At 34.2% G+C, this 11,661-nt stretch overlaps 1 protein-coding gene across 5 annotated transcripts in view; it reads left to right on the top strand.

Annotated features, from left to right (window-relative positions):
• The window catches only part of CEP290 (centrosomal protein 290), a 55,250-nt gene that overhangs the window by 37,513 nt on the left and 6,076 nt on the right, over positions 1–11,661 (top strand). For 3 of the 5 annotated variants that reach the window (XM_084506245.1, XM_084506244.1, XM_084506242.1), the window contains 10 exons: positions 236–358; positions 1,722–1,867; positions 2,809–2,964; positions 3,574–3,697; positions 4,267–4,773; positions 5,873–6,004; positions 6,275–6,361; positions 8,038–8,202; positions 8,534–8,656; positions 8,980–9,152. In XM_084506245.1, the coding sequence (XP_084362371.1) occupies positions 236–358; positions 1,722–1,867; positions 2,809–2,964; positions 3,574–3,697; positions 4,267–4,773; positions 5,873–6,004; positions 6,275–6,361; positions 8,038–8,202; positions 8,534–8,656; positions 8,980–9,152 (1,736 nt within the window). The remainder of the gene's footprint in view (positions 1–235; positions 359–1,721; positions 1,868–2,808; positions 2,965–3,573; positions 3,698–4,266; positions 4,774–5,872; positions 6,005–6,274; positions 6,362–8,037; positions 8,203–8,533; positions 8,657–8,979; positions 9,153–11,661) is intronic. The other 2 variants (XM_084506246.1, XM_084506243.1) reach the window with 1 other exon arrangement.

The raw sequence follows: 11,661 nt of genomic DNA, 5'->3' as shown, positions 1-11,661 counted from the left end.
GTACAGTATAATTGTCTAAACTTTATTTTTTAATTTAACTACTTGCTGATTATTTAGTTTAGAATGCAAAGTTAAATTCTTGACGTATTGTAATGTAAAGATAATTTTAAAAAGGTCATTTATGTTGTAAGCTAATTCCACCAACTGGAATTAAAGTCCTTATTTTTTGAGAGGAGAAAAATACTTAAGTAGTAGTCATTAAACTTTAAGTTGGTGAAAGTTTATAATTTTTCAGAATAAAGCTGATGAGCAAAATCTGACAGATGTACTTCAGAAAAAAGTTAAAAAGTTGGAAAATGAACTTGAGAAGAAATATGAAGAAACGGAAAGAAAAAGTGTAAGAAGACAAGAAGACAAGGTATGTGATGAATACTGAGATTGTGGCTTTGAAAGACATCATCAGCTTAAGTACAGGCAGTTCAGTTCTCCCCACTGCTTCTAAAAACAACAGATAACCAGCCAAACTTTATCAGGTCAGAAGCAGTTTTGAGACACGTTTTCAAGTTTCCAGTGGTCTTTGTTGCAGCTCCTGCTGAAACAGTAGTCTAAGTGCTGGTATATTTTCCTGCCCTTTTTGTAGAATTAAAGATCCGTTATAGAAAACTAAGATTTTACAGGTATCAGTGAAATTAATTATGCAAGAGATGTCAAATGCACATTTGTGAAATCAGTGCAATGATGAAAATATGAAGTACCTGGGAGCAAGAGCTGTGAAGGGATGATGTCTGCATAAGTGATTATTCTTCACAATAGCAGTTTCCACTTAGAGGTGGTTCTGATCTGCTGGAGATGAGTTCATTTTACCTCTTTTTGTTGTTGTTGTTGTTGTTGTTTTTTGTTGTTGTTGTTTTTTTGGTCTTTTGCTATTTCAGTAACAAATTACTGGCTTGTCATGGTAACCATAGGGTATACTAGAACATTATAGCATGCTTGCATGACATTCAGACTCTTTATAATATTAAATATGATTTTAAGACTGAACTTCCAGATAGTTTGAGAATTTTTATATACCTGTGGCTTAGTGTCTAAAGATATTTTTCACAAACTTTTTTTTTTTTCCTTTTTGCAATAATTTACTTTCTGTCCATTTTTTTAGTAGCAGTAACTGTTTAGAGTGAAGACAGAAAAGATAGTACAGGGACTAACTGAAGGAAGGGAAAAGTTCAGCAAACAAATGAAAAAATTGCTTACAGGTGATTTTTTAGTAGTCATTTGTGATCATGTAGGTACAGGTTTTAATTGATACATCATTTTGTAGCTACATGATTGTAATTGTTAGCAGAAATTCTATTTCTTCTAGAAAAAAATCAAATGAACAGTGGTACAGCTTCGCAGCAAGGGCATATAGACTCCTGTTGAGCTGTAAGAAAAAAGATGTGCTGTAAATTGGCATAGGAAAGCTGTCTTTTTTACTCGCCTGTAGTTCAAACTAAAAGGATATATTTCATAAGCAACCCTAATTTCCAAAAATGTATCACTCCTTTTCTGTAAAATGAATATTAAAAGGTGAGGATGAATTTCGTAATAACATTAAACTTCATCAGCTTTATATGCCAGTCACTACAGCAAGTTTAAAGTATCCAAGTTGGACTGCTCTTTACCGAACTACTGCTTATTGTTTTAAATTTAGAAATGAAAAATATATCGTGTATGGTTTTCTAATGTGTTCGTTCACTTAAAAAAAAATCAAAAAGTACATAATTTGTTTTTATGCTTTGCAGACTTCCAAGGAGGAAATAATTAGATGGGAAGAAAGCAAAAAATGGCAAATCAGAATGGAAGGGATGCGGAACAAACTAAAAGAAAAGGAAAAAGAAATGGATACTTTGTTAAAACAGTTCAGTACATTGAAGGAACTTTATACTAAGTAAGTTGTTTTTAATGCATTCAGCTACAAACTGATGGCATAAGAGAAATACAGGTGTTTGCCACACAATTATAACAGCTTGTTATGTTTGTAAGATTGATGCCTAGATTTGACCTTGCTATTGAGATTAAAAGAATAAATTAATTTTCAAGTAGCAAGTTACTCCTTTAGTATATACTTGTAGAAGCTGAAAACCATATTTAGAAGAAACAGCCTCTGAATAAAACTAATTTAAGATCTTTATTATGCTTCTCGTATATACTGTTCTGTTATTTCCATGAAAAAAGTAACAGTTTCATGAAGACAGGCTGTTTCTTACGTTGTGTTATTTCATCAGACTGCTAGGACTGAATGCGCTGCTACTGTCATGTGCTGTGTTACTGCAGTACTAACAGTTCTAACATTATGAAATAGAAAACTTCAAAACAACAACAACGACAAAAATAAAAAATAACAAATAAAGCCAACCACCACATATATGCATGGCCTCCATGAAAGTTAAGTTTACTTCAATACAGTAATGGCAGGATTTTACAAATAGAATATGTAGTAATGATGGTTGGTGATCACGACCAAATGATGGTAGTCGTAGCCATTGTTAGATTGTGGTTTGAAACAGCTTCAAATTGGCATTCTTACCAAATCTTTCAGGAATTTCACATAAAACACAGGTGAGACCAAGTGATTTATGATATGCATGCTGCTAACTTCACGTTTGCTATTTTTTCTAATATTTGTAATTTCTTTATTTTTATTTATTTATTTATTTGTTTGTAAAGCTGTGTCTATCTGTATGGTAACCATAATAAACAAGAAAAAGGGGTGTAGTATAGTGAGCAAATAATTGGCAGGTGTGGATTCTTTAAGATGGAAAATATTTTCTTCTAAAGAAAGCAAGTCAGCAAATAAAGTTTTAGATGCACATTTACTGGATGTTGCAGGGCTGAAAAAGAGAAAATTACTCTACAGAAGAAACTGAAAACTACTGGTGTCACTGTTGACCGTGTTGTTGGAGTAAGAGCCTCAGAGACTGAAAAAGAGCTGGAAGAACTAAGAAAACGGAATCTAGATTTAGAAAATGAAGTTGCTCATATGAGGTGAGAGGCATTTCAAAAGAATCTATAAAAAATAAGAAATCTAAATGAGAAAAAAATCTAAGGAAAGAGATCAACTGATACAACTAGAAAAAAACAGACCAAGTTGCAAAAGCCCTTCTTTGAGTTTGTGATGAGAAAACTTAAAGCTGGTAGGGATCAGTTATGCATGTTCAGAGAATATGCAGCAATGGTTTGTTATTCCAAACGTTAAATATGAAAAACATAGTTCTTTTTATGTAAAATTGTAGTTCTAATTTCAAGTTGGGGAAAGATACTGGAGCTGAGAAATTGCAATTGTGGAGTGTATTCATAATCACTGTATCTGTTATAACAGTGGATGTTGTGCCACGGTAATAGAAGCTGTACACATCTCAAGAGAGCAGATCGCTTTTCCCAAAATAGATACTCTCGATTTATGGGGATTAGTTGAAATTGTGTATGTGGCTGATTTAGTATAACTAGTCCATCAATACCAGAAAATTCTGTCCATTAATATTAGAAAATTCTGTCCAGCGATCGAGAATTTCATGTTTGTTTTACATAAAGGGATGGTTTTCTGCATAGAAATAGCCATGTGTTTATTCTGGCTTGATTCATTTTTATATGTAGAACACAGCAAGCAATCCCGCGAGATTCTGTTGTAGAAGAGTTACATTTAAAAAATCAATACCTCCAGGAAAAGCTTCATGCATTACAGAGACAGTATTCAAGAGAGACATATTCTAGGCCCTCGGTAAGTTAATATACAATCATATTACCTCGAAATATTACACCTATTTAACCAAAAAAAAATTGTTACTTATTTACTATTCTGTATCACTTGGCAGATTTTATTTCAGATTATAGCATTCTAGACCAGGATATGAAATACTCCATTTATGGATTTATGGTGTTAAAAAAAAAAAAAAAAAAGAATTTCTAGATTCTGTGTTCTGCAGGTAGAAGATGAAATACTCAACTTCCTAATGTGAAGAAATAAAGGATATATATTGTCATATACACAAGTCTGCAACTGAGAGACTACTTTTATATGCTATATTAATCGAAAATTTAGCATACGCAGTTTGAGAAAATTCTAAGCTGGATTTTAGTTACATTGGTTACATTAGATGTTTTTGTTTGGTTGGTTGTTGTTTGTTTTGCTTTATAAAGTTTACTGTATTAGGAATATTGAATTACTAGGTTATCTTAATCCTTCAAGACACAGATTTAAAAATTCAGCCTATGTTTCTTTATTTCCTGTTTTGTTTTACCGTCTTTTGCTTTCCTTTCATGCTTCATTCTATCTTCAACTTGAATCAGAGTTGTTACCAAACTGAACTGACCAACTCTGTTCCTGTCAGTATCAGTAAACAAGAGTATCTGAATTACCTTCAAAAGAAACCTATTTCAAATAGGGATGAAATCAAACATCAGACTAATCTTAGAATTACTGGTGGCAATGAAATAGATGAGGAAGCAGGCATACAAACATGCATCGTGCGTAATGAAGGCTGTGAGGCTACAAAGGATGCAAGTGCTGAAGTGTTTTCTGAACAGCATCCTGAAGATAATGAACAATGCAAGGACACAGATATTTGTTGGGAACAATTGAAAGCTGAAGAGAATCACAGTGATAAAGAAGAAAATATAACCCAACCTGAAAATGGAAAAAATAATGAGGAATTTGAAGAGCAGGAGAGGAAGCAAGAAACATGCAAACAATCAAATGTTGATGAAGAAAAAAGTGTAGAAGAGCCTTGCACTGACAGAATGAGCTGCAATCAGTCTGATTCAGGAGAGCCTTCTAATCAAGCTAACAACTATGAAGTAGGAAAAATAAATGTCAATAATGAAATGAATCAACACACTCCAGAGAATAAATGTGAAACTTACCGAAGTGGTACAGAGGAAGTTGTAATAACCCCAGAACTCTGTGAAATGCCTGAGGTTTGATACTATGGTAGTCCTCTAGCATTTCTTCTGTAGAAACGACATAGAATTAGAATAGTTTGATCTTCATAATGCAGTGGTCTTGAAAGCTCTGCAGGGATATTAAAGTGGTCCATAAAGCAAATCCTAGCCTTTCACAATTTACATGTATGTCAGCTCACAAATAGATCAAAATTATAGAATTGACAGAAGCTTAGAAAGTTTACAATCACAATGATGCATGCAGCTAATTGATGACCTTTGCTCTTTGAAACTTATAATGTGTTATACTTAGAAAAAGTGCTATATTGAAGCAAGTACTTGATTTCTGTCATAGTGTAGAGTAATGGCTTATATGGTTAATTACATAAACAAAAACTGATTATTATCAAAAGATGTTACCTGTGTTGGGTAATAATTTTCCATATACCTACAATTGCAATAAGGCATATAAAGTACCCTTTATGTAATAGAAATGACTAGTCTCCATGGTTAAAGACCTAAAACATAGGAACTAACTCACTCTATGATCTGTTTGACTTCAGTGAAATTTGTACGCCATATGTAGTATTTAATAAACAGAATGCGCCCTGAAAATCAGATTCTGTTCCTAGGTACAGTGTCACAGCTTACCATACTCAGTAGCTTTTTTTGTCTGTAGACTTTGAGCTTTATTTCTAGGCAATAGATTGAGACTTAGTTCTAGTTTGACACTTTTTTTTTTATGGGTTTATACTAATTAGTATGCTTTCTATAGCGGTTAAGCAAGTAGATCTCGTTAGTTGGTGATACAATTATGATCAATTATGTTTCACAAAATTTCAGTGGTGAATAAATTCCAGAAAGATAGTATCCTGTTCTTTGAGTATTTTGTTTTGATCTTTTTTTCTGTGAAAAGTAGTAATTTTCTCTTGCTCTTTATGAGCTACAAACAGGTACAACAAATATAATGTCTTATTATTTAATAATAATTTACTTCTCTCTCTGTTTTCTGAAGACATCAGGAATAGGATCAAATGATCAATATCGAAGAGAAGATGTTCTAAAGGAAAATTTAAGATTATCATCTGAAAATGTTGAGCTAAGATTCCAGCTAGAGCAGGCCAATAGAGATTTGCCAAGACTAAAGGTAACATCCCTACCTTTTGTCCACTTTAAACTGGCACAGGTTAGGGGGTCTCTTAAAAATAAGCTGATTTTTTGTTTTTTGTTTTTTGTACATACTATTAGTGTTTTTACACAAGATGAGAAAGCTTGGTAAAAACGATGAAAAATGTCATTGCAATGTGAAATTAATTTATTATTATTTTTTTCAAAGTAAGCCAATAGTAACTTTGTTACTGTTCATTTCAGTTTGAAATCTAAATAAATAAGGTGCTTATCAATTTGTTTTTTTGAGGACCAAGTGGGTGACTTAAAAGAAATGTGTGAACTTCTCAAAAAGGAGAAAGCAGATCTTGAAGGAAAACTGGGCAATGTTAGAGGGGTAAGTATCATAACAGCATTTTTCATCAATATTATATTAAACAAAAATATGAAAAATATAAACATTTTATTAAAGCTAAATTACCTGGAATCATCTGAAAGAAAAAAGGCATTGTTCTTACTTGTATTGTTAAAGTGTTATAATAAATTAATGAAATTCAGTCAGAGGGAACAGAGCTACAATATTTGAACTATTGTGGCCTAGTTTTGTCATTTGCATTAAAGCTATCTTCAGAAATGCATTTCTACCAAAAATAGGAGTTTACAGCTGTGGTAATAAAAATTATATTAATGTATTTATGTAAATATGTAATACAGATTTATGATTTAAAAAGGTAGGAGTTTGATTTGATGCAGCTGTTAGAAAGTGTAAGTTATTGTTAGTGAAGTTGTTTCTTTTACTATACAAGATGACACTTCAATTTTACTCAAATATTTTAATAGAGCAAATATTTTAAAAGTTAATGGAAAAATGCTTCAGGTATGCTGAGTGCCTCTCCTGTCACTGACCTGTCAAGCTATTTGTGTGGCCTGTGCTTCCTAAAGTAAGCAGACTTAAGGAAGAGTCTTTGTAGCTTTTGAAGTATACAAGGAGAATGAGTTTTGTTTCTGTAAAAAACAGTGTATTTCCCATTCTTTTTCTTGTACATTGCAGGGACTGCTTGTGTATTTGGCTCACTATTATGCAGTGGTATTTTTTGGATAAGGCATTTTATAAAATTGCTTCATTCAGAGGTTCTGAGGAGGCAGCAAACTTTAAATCTTCCTTCTTTTCCAGACACAAACTAAAGATTTTTCTTTAGTTCTGCAGGGTACTATGAAAAACCTCCAAATTCCTTCAGTGCTTCTAGAGAAGTAATGTAATTCTCACTTTCAAAATGTGCTCACTATGTAGCTTTATGTAGAGTTCCTAGTACTAAATTCATCCCTATTTTCTGCTATACTGTGGTTTTTATCTCTGTGGAAAGAACAGGAGGTACTTCATGGCCCCAGAACTGGAAACAGTGGCATTGTTAAATCATTATTGCTGAGGGAGTCCATTGCCACAAAGAATATAAGAAAATAAAAGCTTTTGAACACCCTTTAACAGTTTATCTACATTATAAATGAATGCAGTGGAAGAAGAAAAATAGAGAATTTTATTGTTAATTAATTAATTTTAATTAATTACTATTATTATTATTTATTTACTTGTGCTTTAAGCTGTAGTTCTGTCACTCTAATCCAGTAGAAATATGGTTGCTAAAAAAAAGGGCCACCTTACTCTGTCAAGCTCCCATACAGTCATTATTTTTTCTTTATTCTTTAGACAGTGTTAGCATTCAAGCATGGTCAGTTGGATCAGGATACTGCTCTACGATAAAAACTTGAGTACTTTGATTTATTTTCATAGTGTTTCACTTTATTTCATAAAATACAGCAAATTTTTGGACTTAACTGCAGCTTTTTTAGGTAACAGGAAATGAGAGAGCTGATATGTTTACCTTGGGAGTAAATATATCACTAGACTTTTCGGGGAAGTAAGTATGCAAGAATCTTTATGTTTCAAGACACAAACTATGACAACTTTTCAACAAATAGAAAGCAGTGGAAAAACATGCTGTAAAACATGATTTGGAGCATCTCAGAATGTTAACTTGAAGTATTTACCTCACTATGTTTTTCCCCTCTGCACAGGCTGGTAGAAGTGGAAAGACAATTCCAGAACTGGAAAAAACAATTGGTTTGATGAAAAAGGTTGTAGAGAGAGTCCAAAGGGAAAATGAAGATCTGAAAAAAACTCCAGCTGTGGTTTCTAATGTGAAATTACTTGGTCTTGAACAGGAAAATGAGAAGTTAAAGGTACCGATTCATATTAAATAACTATATTTAGATAGCAGCTTATATACTATAGTAGGAAACATTAACAGCAGGCCTATTATTGACATGGATTAGTACAGAAGTGTTGCCAATATATCAAATATGAAACTTGTAGAACACAAAATCAAAACTTCATTTTAGAATAATATACTGCATGATTTATGTAATGGTAATTTTTATGTTAAGAATATATTTAAACATGATGAAATATAGTGTACTACATAGGTGTAACTCTGATGTGGTTTAAAAATGGAAATTGGAAATTTTCTACTAAGTAATATATATGTGTTTTAACAAACTGTTTACTATTTAGTCTGAAATGGAAAAAATGAAACTTCATCTGGGGGAACAGCTGAGCATGCATTACGAATCTAAAACAAAAGGAATGGATAAAGTCATTACTGAAAATGAGAGGCTACGAAAAGAGCTGAAGAAGGTATGATCATTGTAACGTATCCCTTTATTTCCAGTAGTTACTGGATGTGGTAATTGTCTTACTTTTTAAAAAATGGTTGAAATGAAATAGATGCTTTTCTTAGTATTAGTATTGCCATGACCAAATTCTTAATTATATGTGGAGAGGAGACATCCAAGAAACAGGACGTTAGAGTATGTGTAAGTTTTAGTGCTGGTGATCTGAGATACCATCTATCTAGGATACACCATCAGTGCTTAATCTCTCTCACCATCTGTTTAGATAACCCAGTGCTTCGTAGGAGGTTATTTATTTTATAAAACTTTGTTTTTATTGAACAATAGGAAGCTGACAGTGGAGAGAAACTACGAATAGCAAAGAATAACTTGGAGATATTAAATGAGAAGTTAACCGTACAGCTGGAGGAAGCCATTAAGAGGCTAAATTTGGCTGAGAACACAGGCCCTCAGCTTGATGAAGCTGACAGGAAAAGCTGCAAATCAGTTGTTGTAACAAGGTAGGAATTGTGAATTAAGTTCTTTTTCATTCCTTTTTAAGTATTAGCAAAAAAAATAAAGGCTTTCATTTTCGTAATTTTTCTTTCCTCTTTTGAAGATACTTTTAATATTATTTTCTGGTTCTATATTAGTATGTAGATTCACTATATGGATCTCTGATATGAATCCAGCAGAGTGCTACCATCCTTAAGTACTGGCCTTCTTCTTTCTTCCGATCAGCTGTAGACTCCTGGATAGTTTTGGTAGAGGACGTATTTTGTGTTCCTTGCTACTCAAATGTAGTGTCTTTGTGCTTTGTGGAGTAATATCAGCATTTTTGATGAATATAAAAAGCATATATTTCAGTACCTTACCACAAAGATAGCAACCTGGGGAAGAAAAAAAAAATGGAGTCCCACAGACTGCATTTTCCAGCATGGCTGCATTTATTTGTCTACATTTAACCACGTAAACATGCAGAGGTTGTTAGGAAGCCCACTGGGATTTCCGTACTCCTTGGGACCTGTGCTAAAGATCCCTCATATGTGTTCTGGAGGCCCTGAAAGCAAGTTGCAGTCAGCCAGGTGGTCCTGTTAATTGTAGTAGAAGGGAGAAAAATTCAGAGACTAGCATTGGATCATCTTTTACAGTATATATAAAAAGAATTGTGGGAATTGCCAACTCCTAAATTTGTAGTTAGAATTCAGACTTTGAAATCAGAATCAAAAGTCACTTTTGCTTTGGTAATAATAGCAAATGTTTACAAACCTTTACCAGTCAGTTACCTGAAAGTCAGTTGTTCTAAAATTCAGGTACCACTTGCATCACTGTGGGTAGAACACACTAAAGAAAATAGTTTTATGATACCAGTTTCTACATTTCAACTTAGGCATGCTGTATTATTTTGTCAGTACTTCTGCACTTAGTTCAGATGCTTTTTCTATGACAACCTGCTTTTAAAGGCTGGACATCTTAACTCGACAGCCTGAACTACTTTAATTGCATTTTTTTTATTTCATAGAAACAAACTGTTCAGTACTGTTTTGTGGTTTGTTTACAGAAAGTGTTTTGGGGAACAGTCAGCCCAAAACCATTGCCAAAATGCTTTACTGTTTATACCTGTTTTCAAAAATGAGCTACAGCCAAGGAGGCTAGTCAGGTCTCTCACTGGCATGTTTAACAATGAGCACATTGATACAGAATATGAAGTTTGATATAATATACATTCACGTGAAAACAGAGAATAAAGGAGAATTTTATCCCTCCTTGAGGCAAGAATTTTAAATTGGGTGTTATCTCTTGTACTGGCATGTCTAAAAGGACAAGAAACTGAAACACTGCTTATGCTATTAAGAAACACCCTCTGTCCTGCATAGGAATGGAAGACAGCAAATTTTTGCAGAAAAATACTACTATCCGGGGATGACCTCAGGACAAAGTAAGCTCATATGCTGCAAAACAGAAAGAAACTTGTCTGATTGCAGGCGAGGTCAGATAGCTGTTGAGCTTTAGTCTCTCTGCTGCTGTCCGTGATTTTACCCGCTTCTTAGTTTTGCACTCCCACAGAATCTGTTGGCAGAGTTTGGGTGGCTTCTCTGATATGTTGGCTGAGGTATTTCACTTCACTGAGACTTCAGAAAGCTGTTCTTTTTTTCCCCTTTCCTCCTAACTCTGCAGTGATGTAGAATGTCTTCATACAAGCTCAGGTGACAGCCATATTACTGGGGGAAATTGGCTGCCAGCCACAGGAAGAAGAACAGGATCATGCAGTAAAGATGGTAGTCCCTTAACAGCTTGCATTAGCATTATGTGAGAAACAATCTGCAGCCAGAAACACAGGCTCAGGCAAGGATCTCAGTGAACTAACATTTTTATTCACGATTGCAAGGGCGGGCGTCCTGCAAGTAGGAGCACACAGCAGACATGTATCATAACCTTCTATTCCCTGTTACCCAGTGCTTGATTTTTCCTCATGGGCTCCGTACTACAGGTTCACAAGCTACTTGATGCTTGTTACTATACCATATGTTCATTTTTATTTCACCAAGTTTACCTTGTTAATTTCTCCTCTTCCTCCCCCACCCTTTTTTTTTTTCCTTGTGACTGGAGGGGCCCATGATTTTTTTTTTTTCCCTGATTCTGCAACTGCTTGTCTTGTTTTTCTTAGCCATCCTCCGTTGTTGTCGACGGGAGGAAAACACAGACGCTCAATATGAGTGAACAATGAACTTCAACTTTAATGGATAGCTCAGTCGCCTTTTATCTAGTTCGAACATAATCAACTCATACATATTGCAAAAACTAAGCTCAGCATTGGCTAACATTTCCCGCTCTTTTCAGTTTGTTCCTCCTTCTTTTAGCCACCATCCCGCCTTAGGGACTTTCCCCATCGCTCAAGGGCATCGTGTCCTTGAGCCTGATTGGCTCTCAGCCAGCTGCGTACGTGCCAGACTCATGTGAGTTGAGTACGGTACTTTACTAGCCCATTGCCTCCTAACTGCCCAACATCCACGTGTCCTATTTCACTTA

The sequence above is a fragment of the Aythya ferina genome (genome assembly GCF_964211825.1).
Source record: "Aythya ferina genome assembly, chromosome: 1".
NCBI lineage: Eukaryota > Metazoa > Chordata > Aves > Anseriformes > Anatidae > Aythya > Aythya ferina.
This window is presented reverse-complemented; position numbering and strand designations above follow the sequence as displayed.